The sequence below is a fragment of the Pempheris klunzingeri genome, chromosome 3 (genome assembly GCF_042242105.1).
Source record: "Pempheris klunzingeri isolate RE-2024b chromosome 3, fPemKlu1.hap1, whole genome shotgun sequence".
Classification (NCBI taxonomy): Eukaryota; Metazoa; Chordata; class Actinopteri; order Acropomatiformes; family Pempheridae; genus Pempheris; species Pempheris klunzingeri.
Window position 1 is genome coordinate 22,783,054 of NC_092014.1, and position 19,427 is coordinate 22,802,480.

The 19,427-nt window shown below is 43.9% G+C and overlaps 1 protein-coding gene across 1 annotated transcript; it reads right to left on the bottom strand.

The window, feature by feature from the left end:
• Positions 1–1,789: 1,789 nt before the first annotated feature.
• Positions 1,790–18,818, bottom strand: LOC139222536 (uncharacterized). The gene is made up of 10 exons (XM_070854325.1): positions 18,467–18,818; positions 17,717–17,787; positions 17,386–17,415; positions 16,684–16,926; positions 13,310–13,385; positions 9,396–9,516; positions 5,814–5,887; positions 3,521–3,635; positions 2,024–2,110; positions 1,790–1,889 (listed from the first exon to the last, which is right to left on the bottom strand). Exons 1-10 carry the CDS (start codon positions 18,768–18,770, stop codon positions 1,790–1,792), a joined length of 1,221 nt encoding a protein of 406 aa, XP_070710426.1. The 5' UTR covers positions 18,771–18,818.
• Positions 18,819–19,427: the final 609 nt, after the last annotated feature.

Consider the following 19,427-nt stretch of genomic DNA (forward strand, 5'->3'; position numbering starts at 1 on the left):
TTTAAACATATATGTACAGGTAGTTTCAGCTTATTTTCTGCATATTTGTTCAATATTCAACAGTAGGACCTTCATAAATTCACTACTACTACAGAACGCTAAGTTACCAGAAGGAAGGTAAAGTGACGAAGGCAACACTCTGCTTGACGAGTCACTAATGTCCTAAATACACTCAAACATACACCGTCTATTGTAGGCATTTACAAGAGTTGCATTCATTTCCTGGTGTTTATCATAAAAACGCAAGACTAAATTCAGAGGATGCAAGTTGTTGGTCGGTAATATCCATTATAAGTATGAATGATGTCACACTACCACAGTCTGTGATTCCCGTTAGCTGTTGGCTGAAATGACGTCAGTATGGCCGGTGATGTGGTGGCTCTGGGGAATGAGCAAGCATAGTAGACCGTCTAAAAACTGTTGAGAGAAATGACGAAGTGTTGACGCATACAGGCGTTAAACAAAATAATGAAAGGGTGTTGAGGTCACTGAATAACTCCTACAGAAGGAGGTGATTTGCAGCTGCAGCTCCAATCATATTTTGATGTACATGTTTTTACTGTATGACACTACACTAAAAGGATTCTGCCTTTTGAAAACTGCAAAACCTTCTCAATGTAACATCAGTGGATTTACTGTAAGTGTATGATGAACATCGGTGTACAAGATGGGTTTAAAAAATTGAAGCTTAAAACTGAAATAATCATGCTCTGCTTGTTTTATCTAAAAACAAACAGGCTGTTCCTGTCTGCTCTGGACGCTACCTGAGACCATGACCCCAATCTAAAATCCTGTGCATTTTAGCACAACATTGTGCACTTTACTTCCCCGCCGTATTCCTACCTGTTTCATTTATGCAGTCTGTACATTTTAAGGACCATTAATGGACTGCTGTTGAGACAGTTGGACATTATATTAATCTAATGTGGATGCTACTGAATGGCTGCAGATGATTTGTCCTTTCAAGTTCTGTTCATTGTCTCTGAGCCTGATACGACCCAACTTTGTAGCAGTGTGGAGTTTTGGCCGCGTTAGCAATGAAATCCAGTGTTATCAGGGTTGCCTGTGTGACCTTAGTCATTTTTTTTATTTTTTACTTTCAATGATCACCGCAGATTTTTTGGAGTCCGCCAAAGCTTTATATCTACGACAAGATCCCATGGAGAGTTAAACTGCTGTTGGAGCCAAAGAATGGAGTCAAAAATATTGCTTAGCTTCAATACAAAAGCAACCACCGGCTGCCACCTCTCTCCAGCATTTACATAGCAGCAAATGCAGTGATAACAGTGCAGAGTTGTGGGTGTCCTGAAAGAAAAAAAGGTTCACTGTTTGGTGTAAAAAGGCTGAAATGGAAGCATAAATACTCGCTGTCAAACACGGAGGGATGATAACAGATGGTTTTTCCTGTCAGACAGAGAACCCCAGTGTTCGTACTTCACTTTGTGGACATTGTGCTTATAGTTCCATTTATTAGCCACATGATCACAGACCATATTGTCATCCTAAAGGAATGTTACACGATGGAATGACCCAATCTGATTCTGACTGAAGACGTGTGTATTTACCAGATTTGTTCTTCATATACACGGTGGACAAGTTGTCCTCTCTTACAGAAACCCTCGCTGCAAGGTTCCCCTCCAGCACTGATTAGGGATCAGCTCCCAGATTCCTGAACAGCATCGGGGGACTGAGGTTCTCTTGAGTCACAGGAAGTGATGTATGGCATGTCATGTGATGCGAGTGTGTTGTGTGTGACGCGTGGGCGGGGTCATAAACAGGTCAGTGTCGGTTACATGACGGCGCACTGGGTGGCTCCGCAGCAGTCCTTGATGATGGCCACTCCTGACTTGGTGATGGATGGCTTGTTGGCGGGCGGCTCCAGGATTTGTCTCTTGGGCTTTGGAGGATCTTGCGGAAAAGACAGAGGGGAGAGAGAGATCATCACACAGTGGAAGTGACAGTGAGCGATACTCCTGCTCCTCTCTGACTGCCTGTTTCTGAACTTTTCCCCCAATGTGGTCACTCACTTTGTGCGACTTTGAGCTTCTTCTCCAGGGGCATCAGCTTCAGTCTGAGGAACTCGGCCATCTCCTTGTCCTCCTCTTGCTCCCTGAGTTCAAGACACAGTCACACAGTCGGTCAGGTGAATATCAGTACAGGTTAGTTTTTACTGAATAGGTTTAAGTAACTGATTTATGGGACTAGCACTCGAGCCTAACTGCAGTTTGTGTCTCTTAATAGGCCTTTGACACGGTAGGAAAAAGCACAGGCGTAAATAATACAATTCCGTTTAGCTGCTGGTATTGTGCTTGCAGTCTCACGGCCATGACTTACAGGGACACTTGAATAGAGCAGAGCCGTCGTTAATGTTATCAGTAATGCCCGTGCTTTTCCTACAATGGCGAGTCAGAATTTCCGCTGTGAAAAAGGCCTCACACATTAGAATCACACAGCAAATCTGTTCCTCTATAAGATAAATCCTCTGTGAGCTTCTGAAAAACCAGAACTTTGATTAACAGTAATCAGCTGCATCAAAAAAAAAATAAATTAAATCCATTTTCCAAACTGTAAAGTTGTATTTGTATTGTCCTCTGAAGGTAGAAGTAAGATATCTCCTTGCTCTTTTTTTTTTTTACAACACAATATGTAAGTGATGTATGTTGTTGTAATATTTTGTATTAAACAATCTAAAGGAATAGAAGGAAACAATCGTATCATATTTGTTTCTTTAATTTGGTTCACATTGTACAAACTGAGCAAGTAGTTATGTCGTTTCTGGCTTTTTTTGTTTGTTCAAAACTTGGGAAATGGGTTTGAAATCTTTATTAGTAAGCAGCAATATGATCGCAAAGATGATCCACCACTTCTCTACGACTACTGAGTGGGTTTGCCGTGTAATTACAGACGACGTCTTGGAGATGAATCCAATTAAGTGTAGTGAAAATACACAAGAATCACAAAGTAGAGGCCTTGACGCTGACAACGTACCGCAGTGTTACACACTCCTCTGTTGTGACTCATAAAGAATAATTATCGGAATAACCCGTAAGAAAAGTATATCCGATCATCTCCTTTCAAAAACGAACGCTCAGAGTTTGTCTCAGCTTTTACTCATCCAGTGTTTTAAAGCCAGCGTGTGATTTTTCATCATCTTCCATCACGCCTATCTGAAAGTTATCTCTGTGTCACACTCCGCGGGTTATCGGGAGCAGAGGAGGAGGAAGTAGAAAATGACAATGCAGAGCCACGGTCATCAGTCAGGCCCCCTCCCACACACACACACACAGCAGGCAGTGCTGTGATGATGAAGTGACCCTGTCCCCCCCCGCATTCAGTCATCCTCACATTTGCCCCACACATTTACACTAATGAGCCTCCTTCCTGCTGCTTCTCGTCCATCCTGTGTCTATCAAACGAAGACGTTTACAGTGGATGCACTTCTGCCCGACGCTGTTTGAGTAAACAGACAGACAGATACCATCCCGGATATTAACTGTGTCAGTATGTGGGGGCGCTCTACCTTAATCTCTCCACCTCGGCATCGTCGACCAGGAAATCCCTCTTCTGCACCAGTTTATGGATCTTCAGGATCAGCTCCTCTTCCCGCTGCTGGTGCTTCTTGGTTTTTTCTTTCTCTGGGGGGAAAGGAAGAGGGACAATGACAGAAAAGCGCAGTCATAAACAAATAAACGAATGGATGGCTGGAGAGACGAGCAGGCTGAGCTGAGACCTTGATATTTTACCTCCTCGCAGAAAATATAAACGCAGTCTGCGCACATTTAGTCACTTGCAACTGACCTTAACAAACTTAGAGCTTCCAGCAAAGTCAGCTGGCTCTTAAACACTGCGTCACATCACAAACAGACCCTTGATTCTCCCCTCATGTATAATTCATGATGAATAAGGCACTGGCTTAATTATGCAGATGCTAGAAACCTCTGTTTTTTTTTTTTGTTTCATTTGGCAAAGGAATTTGCATTGGCAGTCAGAGATCCACGAAGGCAACACCCACTTTGCTTTGTCTCGCATTCCTAACCTTCACATTGCACAGAGCACAGCGAAAGACACACATAAACAGGCCCAACAGAGTGCACACACACACACACACACACACACACACACATATGAATAGCTGCAGAGGTAGGTTGTCTGACACTGCTGGTATCTAGGCTAGCTGGGGGGGAAAAAAGGGGTTTGAAAAATGACTGCAAACATCAGCTATTTCTCCCATCCACAAATAAAGTGGAGCGGTGGAGCGAGAGTGTGTGTGTGTGTGTTCTCCCCCCCCCCCCCCGAGGGCAGAACAATCTGAGGGGCGCGCAGCCACAATGTCAGAGGAGCAGGAGAGGCAGCGGGGTCTGTTGGTCACGTGACTCGCTGTGCTGGAGTGAAGTCATGAGCTGCCACAACCCCAACAACTGCGCACACGAGGCCCCACTGGCTCATGGGAATGTCAACGAGGGGCAGCTTTTGCGTTACCAGTAAATCCCAAATGCAAATAAGAGGGGTGGGTGTTTAAAACCCAATCAGAGCTGGAGCCACTTCTGAAGATAGTGAGGTCACCTCTTTCTAGGAATTTGGTGGTTTTACTGACCTGGGAGACAAATGACTTCATTCTACTACCACAGACAAAAACTAGTGAATGTTTTATGGGCAGATTCTAGTAAATTTCAACTTGATATATTTAAATTTGACAACTTGGTCTTCTGGACTCGGTCTGGTCTTGGTCTGGTATGACCAGCAGCTTATGGAGGCTAAATGTTATCACATTTAAGCAAACCTAAAGGTGCCTATGGTGTTTTTTTTTTTTTACTCTTTTCTGTCTATGCTGCTGCTCAGCTACGTTTAAGCTTACAGCATAATGCCATAATTGCTACTCATTGCTGTTCAGCAAAAGCTACACATGGCCTCTTTAAGTTGCGATTGCCTTGTCAACTTTCCTTTTCGGTGTCCGGGGGCCGGTCTGGTTGAGGGGGAGTAGCCCTGAATCAAATCACCACCAACAACAATCAAGAGATCAGAAATGACCACAGAGGTGAATCTGCTTTGCCTCTCTGACAGCATTCTTTCAAACATACGCTTCACAGCACTGGTATTTATTGCATGCAGAACTGTATCGGATGCTGTTACATTATCCGTTATTTTGCTGAGCATCCATGTGTCCCGTTTCTGAGCGTGTCCTTGAACACGACACCAGCCCCATCTGCTTGCACACGCTGACACATGATGCAAATGACAGAGGAGGCTCCTCCTGTGGCCTGTATGCAGAGCTTCATCTGTGCGTTACTATGTGTGATGCGTCAGATGTGAGCGAACCATAGCAGCACAGCGCTGGAGCTGACAGTGGAGTTAAACCCGTATTTGATTCTGTACTCTGCCCCACAAGCAAACCGCAAATACATCCGGCGAGTAAGAATTAGTGTTAAAGGAGATTCGGTTTGGACACCTTGCCTGGGAAGCTTCCCTTCGCCTTCACAGTGATGAGGCATGTGTGTGTTTGTGTGCATGATTATCCCTCCCTCATAACTCAACCTCATCCCCGAGACTTACGATCAATCCTGCATAGTTTAGCGTAACGACACTTCCTATAAATCCCCATGACGCCTGCTGAGGTTATGGGACTCTGGTGAGCCGCAAACAAAAATCCAAGAGTCCAAACAGAGAGCGTGGACAGTTTTGCACATGAAGGATCAAGTCAGAGTGGTTTATTTCCAGATATGCCTACAGCTGAATTTCTTGATGTTGAATGGAGAAAGGAGGAGGCGTGTGTGTGTGTGTGTGTGTGTGTGTGTGTGTGTGTGTTTGTCCTGTACCTGGTACTGCAACAATCTGTCTCAGCTCCTGCTTTAAACTCATGATGTCTTTGCAGAGCTGAATGTCATCCATCCTAAAAAAAAAAAAAAAAAAAGAAACAAAACAAACAAAACAAGAAATGAGAGAGAGATCAGTAAATGACTGGCTTCCATCAGATCACAGAACACCAAATATTATTATCTGCTCCCACTTCCACATGAAACGATGTTAAGCAGAGTAATATTGTGCAGTGAAGCCTGGAAGAAAAGCAGACAAAGCTGAGACATTTGTGGCGAGGATCTATAAAATGATCCAAAAATGACCTGTCAGGTGCCAATTTGACCTCGTGATGAAGTGAAAAATTCTGTTCTGAGTCCAGAAGCGCAAACAGAGAATTTCCTTCATTGTCTATTCACCCTATAATTTCCCAGGCGTTCACATGAGCCCACTGATCTATGCCGCTGTCATTTCACATATAATTAGCTCTGGTCCCCACGAACAAAGTCAGCTGCTGTTATGGCGATCCGAGGAAGGTGTGCACATCACAGTTTGGTTGTCTTGCATTGTTCTTAATGGGGAGAGAGGCTTTTCGCTTTTCACCTGTGGCGTGAGATGATTTCACTCATCGGTTGGACTCTATTCTGTAATGAGCTGGCACATTTGACACCTTCTGATAAGAACAACGCATTTTGTAGCAGGATTTTTTCTGGTCAAAACTAAAATCTGCGAATGTGTGGTTCATCATGAATCTTTAATGGAGTTATTCACAACAAATATCTTATTCTATTTGACCAAATCGGGTTATTCTGGAAACTGAAAATGTGCGAAAAAATGCTTTGAAGCTGACTGACAGCTAAGAGACAGGCAGTAGATAGAAATAGGTCAGAAATGCTCCTTTTGGCTTTGGACTGAAAGGGTTCATCTAATCTAACCCATCAGAAAATGTCAAAAACTATGAAATGCTGCTAAAGGTGTGGTTTTCAAGTTGTTTTGTTTCATCTAAAACCAAATATATTCAGAGACGAGCATCAAATCCTCCCGTTGGCAAACCTGAGAGGGAATATTTTTTGCTTAATTAAAAAAAAAAACGATTAATCAGCTATTAGAATAGTTATTTTCACACTAATCCCTGTAAGACATCACACCCTCAGAGTGTGAGCAGATGGAAAACATGCGACATAAATCAATCCACGCTGCTCCCTGAGCCTCCCGCTGCCCTCACATCTCAACCTCTGGGCCTCAACGTTTTCCCCTCTGCCTCCCCTCCCCTCTCTCGCTCTACGCAGCAGTGACAGCTACCACAGAATTATTTCTCCCTGTGATAGATCAGGCCGATGACTCATCCGTACCCTCCTCCTCCTCCTCCTCCTCCTCATCCTCCTCCCCCCTTGCGTTTATCTCTGTTTCTCCGTTTTACACCTCCCTCCTCTGTCTCTCTCCCCCCTGACCCTCCCTTCAGCTTCTTTCCCTCCCTCAGTCTGTTTTTCTCCCTCCTTCTGCCTCGTGTTTCACCCTCTCACTGCTATCTGTGGATTCCAGCAGCTTCTGCACTCTGACACTCCATCTGCTAGTTTGTGTGTGTGTGTGTGTGTGTGTGTGTGTGAGTGTGTGTGGTGAGGGTGTTTATGCGCCGCCTTGAGTCACACACAGCCTGACAACGGAGACGTAAGCAATAAGCAGCGTGGCGGCCTAATGAAGCCTTTCTAGTGGGCGTGCGGACTAACATTATCAACGGAGTGTGCTCGATAAGATGTGTATCGGCCTCATCCTCAGCCGTCACACTGCAGATGTTCGGGGTGTGATGACCCACAAAGCGCACTGTTCAGTTCGATATGTGACAGCGGGGAGACAGTTTGATACAGTTTAATCACAGAAAAATAAAGAGAGCCTGAGATGAGCCTTTTATTTCCACTGTTAATTAAGTTTTAGAAATGTGTGATATCAGACACACATGATGCAGTTTGTCTTGGTTCATGTAGTGTTTCTGATCCAGCTTTTAAGACACACTGACACTAGACATACATACAAATAAAATATGAAATCTTGTATCGCAGTCTGCTTTATTTCATTTCATGATATCGATGTATTGTGGTGCAGGAAAATTTAATAGAAAAGTAAAATTTATAGAAATAGAAATTCAATTGAGAAACTGGGCAGAAAAATCCAGTGGTTTGAGGTGATTCTGCGTGTTAAATAACTGAAGAAACAACATATTTCATTATATTGATGCAAAAATCATCCTGTTTACTGATTTGTTAATGGATTTATAATACAACCAAAGTTCTATGAGGGCTCCCAGGTGAGTCCTCCAACCCTACATGTAGCGTGAGTCTGTATAAGAGCTGCGACAACTGGTTGACTTAGCTCACATCAACCTCCTCGATGCCTTAAAACCGTCTCTCTTACACCGTTTTGTTCAGTCGAGCTTATTAAACTGACTTTGTGCATAAGACACGATTACTGAGATAACACATTTATTACAGTGATCTTAGACGGTGCACTTAATCTCTCTCTCTGTGCATGTTTAACCTGCTGCTCTGCATTAATCTGGCCGCTCTGGTTTCAGACCTGTGCCGCGCAGAAGGCAGGGCTGAACAATTACTCGAAACATTATCGAAATTGCAGCACAGCTAAGTGCAAGATCCAAATCGCAGGAGCTGCAATGTTTCACTATGAGACCATAAGACCATTATGAGTGAATCATTGTAGTGCTACTGAGATGCCCGGGCTGCAAATCATATTCTCCAGACGTAAGGGGACATGCAAACATCACATCATCTATTTAATGCTTTTTTTTTTCAGTTCAAATGAAATGCAAAAACTATCATGCCCACGAAAATCACTACTCATATTGCAGAATCTGTCAAAATAATTTCAATATGATTTTTTGGCGTGTGGTTAATGTTACTTGGACTGATCTTTTAAGACTGTCAGCGTGACTTTTATGTTAAAGTGGCCGCAGTGCTTATTCAGACATGCCGTGTTAAACTGCTGTCACGTTTAAGTAAAGGGGAGCATGTCTTTAAGTAAAGGGGAGCATGTTGAAGAGATGATGAATATAATCATTACTTGCAGCCCCAGTCTGCACCGAACAACACTATGAGACACCAGACTGTTACTTTACAGAATGTGCTGCTACACTATTACACCCAGTATTTGTCTGATGGGTGTATCAACATCCACGTTGTCATGCTGCACAAAGAGCACAGACACAACATTTCCATGATAAAGACAGTTTGGGTTTAGACAGACAGGAAGTGCATACAGTGTGTCATTCCAAACTGATCTGTAACCCTTGAAGCTAATGTTGATGAGGAGCCAAAGAGTTCATCATGGTGACTCACTGAGCTGCTATTGGCAGGTCCAGCCCTCTGCATAATCAATGGACACTCTCTCAGCGTCCAATAGCTGACGCCTGTCACGGGGAAATAACACTTGACTGTCTTTTGGCGCATCATGAGAGTGTCAACTGTGTCATGGCAACGGCGAAAACCTGATTATCCACCGAAGGACAGCAGCTTGACGTGTTATGAAACTGCATCAAATCTGTGTCACATTCTGTTGCGTTCGATGTTTAGAAAAACAGAAATTCAGCGACTCACATGAAGCGCAGCTCTGACTCCCGGCGTACCAGGACCTCTCGCAGGCGCTGGATGCGAGTCATCTCCACCTCAATCTCCTCTGGAGCCATGGTGCTCTCTGCCATGGACACGTCTGAATGGCCTGGTGGGGGTGGGGGGGGGGACAAACGGAGTAAGAATGGATAAGGAGGAATACAAAAGATAGGAAGGAAACGAGAGCAGGAGACACGTCTAACATCCTGGCAGTGAGATTGTTTTTCTCCCCGAGGGCAGCGATGCTTTAGACATGTCTGTTCGGTACATCCCTTCACCTTGGAGCTGAAGAATTTCAAGCTTGTTTGCTGGTTTGACTTACAGAGGGGACACTCACAACACATGAAACAGATTCTAGCGGCTCGACGCCTGCATCTGATTTGAGATGTTAATCGTAGATCTGTTTTCCATCCATTTCGTGTGACGAATCCACCCGAGGGTTCCTAATTTCTGCCTTTTTATCTGTGAAAACTTTCTAAGGGCGTCAGTGTCTTTGCGAGCACATTTCTCACCTCGCCTCCCTGTGACGCGCCACCTCGCGTCAGCCGAGAACATGATGCTTGGAGAGAAAGCAGCATGTGTAACTGAGAGAGGTGGTGAAGTCGCAGCTGCTTTCCAGTAAAAGGTCTCAATCACTGGTGACGTGAACATGATGAAGGGTTACTGCTTGTATTATGGGCACTTTGGATCCGTGACCCTGAACTGGACCACTGACCTCACGCTCTCCATATCTGCCACTAAACACTCACTACCCTGACCAAACACTCACTGCTCTCATCAGAGTACAGGCCGCTGATGCAAACATATTCCACAACTCTGAAGGGTGGAGCTGGTCCCATTAGCTCGCTCTCCTGGTTTCCTCCTCTTTAGCATGTTTGTTGCATGTCATCAAGCTTTCTTCCGCAATCTGCTCTGCAAATCATTTAAGGAGCATTATTTTGGATATCAGGTGCTCCAGTTTTGACCCGTTAAATCTATTTCTTTGGAGACAAAAAAGATTTTAAAAAAATGGACGTAAATAATCTCAAAAACATTGTGCAATACTACAGTGTAATAATATACCACTACTCACATGTCAAACTTAGTAAGTATCTCTGCAGGCCTGAATCGGTAACAATTATCACCCACTTTAGTGCAGAACAGGAATATTTCACAGAGCCAGCAAACACACCACAGTGAGACTGGATGCCAACACAAACATGCAGGTGACATCGATACCTGCTGTCAGTAACAGTTACCTCCATTACTGACGGATATGCTGATTATCTTCTTGTTTAAATGATTAATCGTTTGGTCTATGATGTTAAGTGAAACGTCCAAGCCGATGTCTTTAGATGTTCACTTTATAAGCACGAAAGCCAGCAAGTATTTACAATTGAGCAAAAGGAACCAGAGATTATTTGGTATTTTTCCTTGAAAATTATTTAAAACTCATCTTCTAGTCTGCCCATTTGGACACTCACTTGTCCATATGGACATTAACAGAGTTCACAGTGTGAGTAATCATTCCTCCTGTCCACATGACTACATCGTCAGAGGACAAAATCCACAGTTTATTTACGCACCAGAGTCAACAAAGCATTTGCATGTTTAATCCAGAGCTTTCGAGCGTGACATTTATCCACAGTGTGTCTTGTAACACTGGAGGACTTTATCAGCTCTTTGTCGTCCTGCAGCAACATAAGCTGCAGTCTGCATTTGTGGTACTTTTCATGGGCGCTTGCTGAAAAGCAGAGCTGACTCACCACAGCACACACAAGTCTGCACAGGAGGGCCCTGGCGTGTTTGTGCCTCGTGGATTTTGAATCATCTCCCGACGTGTCTGCTGACAAAAGACGCCAGAAAGACACCAAAATCGAACTTTACATCATGGAACTGCAGCACAGCAGGGGATAAAGTTTGATTTAATAATAATTTGAAAAAAGTTTTTCTTCCTTATCTCCCTTCTCCTCTCTGTCTTGTCTTTCTGTCCTCTCTCTCGCTCACAGCTACGTGCTCGCCATCAATCGCACCAAGCTGCATTAAGTTCTGGTGGCAAGACGCCAGCTCGGTAATGTCTTAACAGCTCCCGCTCATCTGAGCAAGCTGCTCACACATACTCAGCATTTAAAAAAAACACATGACAAGGAATGGACAGTGTTGATGCTGCCTAAGTAAAAGCGTCTTTCCCACCAGGGACAGATGAACAACACGGCTCCTCACATCACCTGCAGATGTAAACCTGTGTCCTCGCACCCACAGTTAATCAGCTCGAATTAGCCCTGATCCATTAAAACAAACTGGCTCGTCACAGTACTCTGGGATTATGATTTAATGATGAATAAACAGCCGGGAGAGCCAGGATCGTGTGTGGTGCAGTGGCCACATGGGGCCCAACAACAGGGAAGTGCCAGCATCTGTATGTAACATCCAGCACAGACGGCCCTGATACATCCTGCAGTCACATTGTGTATACACCCCTGCTGCAGGTGCTGCTACCTCTGGAACCCCCTCCCCCCAACTATTTGTCTTGTTTTCTGGCTGGATGGGTGCGTTTGTGGTAGACAGAGACACAGAGAGAGAGAGAGAGAGACAGAGAGAGACAGAGAGAGAGAGAGCAATGACTGGATCTGTGTCTAAAAATATCCACTGCAATTTTTGCTTTCCTTCTTCACTGACTCAGTCTGGAAGTTTCTTCACACCCTGCTCTCCTGTGATCAGTTATCCTCGGTGGAAGCAACGAGGACACATCTTATAGGACATTATCACTTTGTTGCTTCCGTCAGGGCGTGCGTCACTCATCGACCTTTCGTCACGTGGGACAAAATAATAGAAGCATGTCATGCAACGGCTCTGCAGCTGATAATGTTTGTTTATGTCTGAGCTGTGTTTGTCCGGCCTGCTGGCCAGCTTTGAGGCCGTGGTATTATGTCATTTGTGGTATTAGAGCTGAGACGATTAACCCATGAGTCAATTAACAGAGAATTAATTTCTAATGACTGTTGTTACATTATTGTTGTTCCAGCTTCTCCTGAGTGAGCATTTTGCTGCTTTTTCTCTTCTGTAACATCTTTGGGTTTTAGGCTGTGGGCTGAAAAATAACATGCAATTTAAAGACGTCACACTGGGCCCTGGAATATTGTTAACAGGCATGTTTTACAGAACGTTTTGCAGACCAAATAACTGATTAAGTGAGAAAATAACTGTTACTTGCAGCCCTAAACAACACAAATAAAACAGATGCCAGACAAAATAATAGAATAAATAATAATTCAGCAGCTTAAGATGTTTGTCTTTACCTGAAAGGATCTTGGGGAGGTGTTTGGTCAGTTTTCTGGTCGTTATTGAAGCTGTAGTCTGTAGGGTTGTTTTATTGTGCCAATAAAAACTTATTATTGCGCAGGATCCTTTTTTTGTTGTTGTTGTAGCCACCTGTGCAATTTACAGTGAACCTCCTAAACAATCACATAAAGTGAGGGATATACTTACATGTCCTGTAAACGTTCCCTCATTTTGCCACACAGTCAAACACTCTCCTAAATGTGACATCCAGAGTATGGAGTCCACCGATCGGAGCAGGGCACTGACTCACATTCTGCTTCTGCATCAGCTTAGACTGAATCAAGCGAGCACGAGTTTCAACATGCGCTCTGCTTGCCGTGTTTGTGCGTCTTTGCTTGGCCAGAATTCATTCACAAACCGCGCAATACCCTCAGAGAGCATGCAGGGGAATTAATAGGCCCTTTAGCAGCACGGCGGCAGCGCTACGGATACATCCCAACCCTCTGTGAGCCACGCAGTGACCGCGTCAGGGATGACCGCTCTCTGGGTCTCCACACACTCCAACATGCACTGACAATAATGTCTCTATTTCTGACCGCCAGGCGGTTAAACAGCACCAGATCTCGGTGCATGAGGCTCACCTTTGTCCGTTGTCCATGCCGTTTCCGACACGGCGCCGTAGCTCCGGAGCGCGCGCTCGGTGTCTGAAATAGATTTCTTCAGTTCCATGTCGGTGCCCGCGCGCATAAAACCAGGATACAACGAGTCTCTCGGCTAACTGTGCACGGCTCCTCTGTGTGCGTCCTTCCGGATAACTCACTCTCACCCGGTGACAAGGCTCCAGCGACCCGAGACGTTGAGCATCTTTATTCAAGCTTTTAAGTCCCTCGACGTGTGGACGGAGGTGAGGATGCAGGGAGCATGCGCAGTGCGGGCAGGGATGTGAAGGCTTGGGTGACACCCACTGGCACCGAGATGACGTTAAAAATAAAACAATAGGCACACAGTTGCACTGGAGGTTATATTGTTTATGTTTATACTGTTCATATAGTTTTAGTATATTTAAACATGCCAAAGCTACCCTGCTCCTGAGGGGCCTCCTACCCTGCATGCTTTACACACCTGATTCAAATGATCAGCTCAGTAAGCTCTACAGAGGCCTGATAAGGAGCAGCCGATTTCGATCAGGTGTGTACAGGGAGCATCTAAACCTAAAATGTGTCAGGACCAGGATTGGAAGACACTATTTATTAAGAGTAAAGGGACATGAAAGCCAGCACTGGACATAGCTTTTAAAGTATCTAAAGGCACTGAAGTGCACCTCTGGTTGTTATTTGGCAGGCAGACATAGCTGCCAAAGGTTATGCGGCAGGTGTTTCCACATCAGGGGGTCTGGTTCCATATGGCAAAGTTAGACAAATGCAATCTGTCTAAGCAGCCTGTTACAAATTTAGAAACAACTTTATCAATAGGTGCCTAAAGCTTCATTTTTTAACTCTTAGAAGCAGAGAGAGATAATAAAACAGAGCGAAAACACGGGCTACAGGGGGGAAAAAACAGCCGTACAGCAGCAGGCAGGCTTTCAAAGTACGCGTTGTGCTCAATATATTCCCACAAGAGTTGGAGCCAGAGCTGCAGTTGCATCTAAACGATGAGTAATACAGAGGAGTGAGTAATATTTCTGTCTGTACACAAGCGAAAAACACACCCAGGATGCACCTTTGATGGCAACAAATCAGGGGTGCATGTGATATTTCAGATCAACTGAACGCATAAGAAGAAAACTGTGGGGCTGCTGTACAATTGCGAACGCAAGCGTGTAACCCGAGTTCACTAATAATTGGTTTATTTTATGTTGCTATGGCTGCATGCTCAGAAAACACTCACACAATGAATCGCTAGGATTTATTCGACAATAAATATCATTTGTGTCTAACACAGTTAGTACATTTTGAGTGCAAAATGTGATCGAAGTCATTGTTTCAGTACATTACAGTCAACATGACTGATATCGTGATATTGAAACCAGTCAAATAATAATCAAGAAAGTAATTTCAGACTGTGCTAGAGCAACATAACAATCTTTCAATGAGTTGGCAGTATTAGCCAAGTCGTCATTCGCTGATATGAACCATTTAGTGATTTGGCCTCTCACTTCCACTGTAGCACATCAGCATTCAAATACTAATTACAAACCAATACTCTAAAACTACACTGATATGAAATAATATACTTAAGGAAAAATGTGATTGATAACAGGGATCAAACAGCTGTAGTGATTACATTGTTTTCCTCTACCCGGATTAAAACACCGCACTACTATTCATATATTATTCACAGTATTAATTCTGCTCTCTGAGGCAGATGAAACAATATAATCACACAGCGTCTCTAGCATGCTACTTCAAAATGCATAACTGCAAACTACAGTTTAGACTTAACCACATCACACTAACAAATGTAGACACATCTCTCTGAGACGACGGGACTGTCAGTGATGCACAGGGACACAAGCGGATTAAGTGTTTTTGTTAGTTTGTTCTACCTGAGGCAGAAGAGAGAAGTTTGCCTTAAACCTTTTGGTTTCTATTTATAGGAGCTCTTGTACCGAGCTGTGCTCTATTTATAAAAATGACCTCTATAGAAAACTATGTGGTGGAGGCATCTGACGTCACATTTAAAGAATCACTGCAGGCAAGGAAAACTACAAATTAATATTTTTACTGAGAGGTCAATTTTTTTTTTAAATGGTTGGAAAAACAACCCTTATTCAAAAATCAGGAAATGGTGCAAAGAAATTAGAGAGCACACTAACACATTAACATACAGTACGATGAGCAGGCAGGCAGGCAGGCAGCATTTCCACATTCAAGTAAATAGATGTTTGAGACGTCAGACTCAAGAGTAAACTCAGAGTAATCATCAGTAGTTGTTTTGGAGGTGCACAAGTATTGTCTGTGTTTTTCACAATATCACCATGAAATAAGCATCTGAATAAAGGCTTTTAAACTTTTTGCCAGAAGAGTGCCTTGGACCTTACTTCTTCAGTAGTATTTCATTAGCACAATATTCAGATGTAGAGGGTTAACATGGAAGTAAAACATGTTTTTTCAGATATGTTTTTTTGTGAAGCTATACTGTATCTCATGTTTGCTCAGCTCATTATGGTTCTTGAGTTTAAAGTACCTCCTTAATATCAACAGATATTCAAACATATGTGCTGTATAGAATATAATGAATTATTGGTACCTGTGTTGCAGCTGTATTTGGCACTTCTTGTAGCAGAGTGTAAACTAGAGGCGATGCAGATAGTGCTCAGAGATGAGGCACAGTCGCAGATAAAAGTCTGAGCACTTGTGCCAACAAAGACAGAGTGATGTTTAAATGTTCAGAAATTCATTTTATGAAGTTAAAAGACTAAGCTAAGCAATTAGCTGCCTCTCCACATTGTGGAAATAAGTCTTTCCAACCCTAATCCCAGTTTTTCATTTAGATATATAAAAAAAAAGAGGAATCTGGAGCGTCAACCTTAAAACGTGCCCATTATCCCAGACACAGAAGTTCTCATAAACCATTCCAGTATCATGAAGCGCAGTCCAGTTGAATAAGGAAACTCTGGTGTTCAAAATGTTACAACACAAGACTGCATTTAGAATAAAAACCAAACCTGACGAGAAATACAGCATGGTGATAGTTGGCTGTGGGATGGGAAAGTAGGACTGAATTGCATTTTCCTACGAGGCGACGCACTGCCTGAATATGGAAACATATACTGTATATTTAAACATTCTGTTTGCTGGAGGATGTTTCTTAAAGCACCTTCACAGCGTCATGAGGACGCACATATTTAGCTTGAACCCAGTGAGACTTTGACCTCAAACCCTGGCAGTGTTGGTGCAACGACAACCACTGACAAGACTGCTGCCCACTGGACCGGCTGTCTCCTGTTCAGAGTTAGTTTTTTCTGTTAATGTTTTGTTCCCCTCCATTACAACGACTGAGTCCACATAATTCAGTTCTGACCAGGTTTAGATGCTTCCGTTCCCTCTTTGGGAGCGTCTGTCTTCTCCTCAGAGTCCACGATCTCCTTTGTGGATTCTGCTTCGCCCTCTTTAGGGGGGAACATCCACGCCAGAGCGGCAGCGGCCGTGCCATCACCGCTCTGACGTGAAAAGCAAAGGAATGTGGCCCAGATGAAGGCACAACAGCCGGTGAAGGAGGTCCGCAGGTACAGAGGCACCAAGGCGAAGTTCAAAAACTACGGTAAACAGATAAAGAGTGTAGATTATTTATAGCAATGTACTGGTATTAATTTTTCACATTTGTCATGTAGTAGTGGTTTCTAAAAATAACTCCTGTTTTGTTTAGTGCTGTCATCCAGAGACTCTATTCTGTAAGTTTATAAAGCATAATTCAAGCTACAGTATTATTAAGCAGCTACTTTGTCAGTTTTGTGTTATCATAATATTTGGGATACTAAAAGTTGCTCCACAGGTTTCAAAATATTGGATAAGGTTAGATTACTTTCACTATCCTAACAGTAGTTATGAAAGTAACAGAAATGTGAGGAAATTGAAGATTTAATAGTGAAGAGAATCTATGCTCAGAGGTCCACTTAAGTAACCCACACATCAGGTTCATCAGGAGGCTGAGAGAAGTGACTGAAAGCTCAGAATCATCAGTAAGTGCACCTTTGACCTTTGACATTCATATTTACCTGCATGAACGGCCAGAACATTAGCCCCGTCTGAAAAGAGAGACAAACAGAAGAGAAATAGATTTCAGCTTTACTGACTGAGAGGCATGTGACTTAGCAGAGGCCCGAGTTAGATAACGTCATCAGAGGAGCATCAGAGGAGCCCTCCCAGAAACAAACAATACCTGATAGATCAGTTGTTGTGTTACATAAGTTGTTTTCAAACTACACTGAGCATCAGTTTTGGATATGAGTGCACACTACAAGCTTGTCCTCTGTTTTGGTTTAGGCACAAGTTAACAGTCACAACCTCTCACAGCTGACTCTACAGCCTGTCTCTGCTCCTACTCACCTTATATGTATTCAGGAATTTGTCTCTCCAGTCTTCTGTGATGTCCTCTTTGCCCTCCAAGAAGCTGACACCTGGGTGACCAAAAAAAAAAAAAAGACATTCAATTCTCTGACTGTCACCAAGAAAAGCATTGGACTAATGAAGGGTTTACAGATAGTGTAAGTGGACTCTGCAGACACTATGACCACAGTTTCTATGTACGTAAGTCTCGTAGGACCCGGAAGTTGTGTGATTAATGCGCGGGTACAGGTATTGCAACACCTTCTCCTGCAAAGCCTTATCAGTACAATAATGCTTTGATTAAGCATTAGGATTAGGATCAAGGGACTTTTATGGTAATTGCGTATGCTAATGTATTTGCTGCTTTGGTTTTCCTCTGTGCTTTATTGGCATCGGATTTGAGATACCAGTTACTATAAAGTTGATGTGCCAGGTCATCCAGGTAATACCAGTTACCTATTATTAATAATTATTGTATTACTCATGTAATACAGTAGATTCTGCTGCCAGTTTTGGGCATAGATGACCGTGTGTAATACAAATGTCTTTCATTTGACCTCTGCTAGTCAAGGTTCGTTTCACAGGACAATAAGAAACCGCTGACGGGTCAAGTTACAAATTGACAGATTTGTGCTCTGTTTTGAAGTTAACTCTTTACTTCCCGGCATGCCCTCGGTGTGTACCGGGGAGCTGTGGCGTGCTGCCAGCAGCTGTGCCCAGCTCCCCGGCTGTCCTTTGCTCCTCACCGACCTGTGTAGAAGACACTGGTGGCCAGGGGCGCCGCTGTGGTCTGGTCCAAGATCAGCTTCCTCGCCACCATCCCGATGGAATTCCCGGGAAACCTCCGCTCCAGGAACCGCATCCAGAAGAAATTGAAGTTACCATGGAAACTGAACGCGACCACGGCGACGTTCCGTGTGTGGCTCCAGTCCATTTTATCCTTCCGCGAGAACCACTGGTGGACGAAGTCCCCTCCGGCGAACAGGCAGCCGTACAGAGTCACGTTGGTGACCCACGGAAACCGACGGACGTGTCTCAAAAACGACTGCCGCATTACGTTATTTCAGAGTGACCGTATCCCAGTGGAGTGAAACACGGCGTTAGCCTGGTGTGTGAGTTAGCTAAATGTCACTAATCACACGAACGTTATCTCTGACTGAAGGTCTCCGCGGCATCACAAACACTGACCGGTTTTCGATGGAAAAGGCTCATAATGCTTATCGACGACAAAAGGTTTATGTTTCTCGTATTATCAACGCCATAAAGTCAAATAATCTCAGGTAGGACACCAGCTTGTCGTTCACCATCTGTCAGCCGGCACGGGACAGGGACTGTGACAGTGACAGCGGCAGGGTCCGCTCAGTCTGCGTAAAACCACTACGCCCCTTTTTACGTCAAAAGTCAGTGTGCACAGTTAAAGGGCGGAGCGACACAGAGCACCCTGAGCATCCACTAGTCCGGGGCTGGAGGGTGGTGATGAGTCTGTTCCCCGTTTCCTATGGAAGTACTATCGCAGGAAGGGCGGCTGTATGATGCATCAATTAGTGGGGGTCAAGGGACCTCCAGGGCCCCGTTTAGTGAAATGAATCCTTGTTCAAATCCACCATAATAGTCTCAGTGGAAGTTATTACAAATTAGTGACTTCACAAGCTATTTTGTTCATATCTCTGACATGTAGCCAGCTGATGCAGGATTGTTGCACTTTCAATCA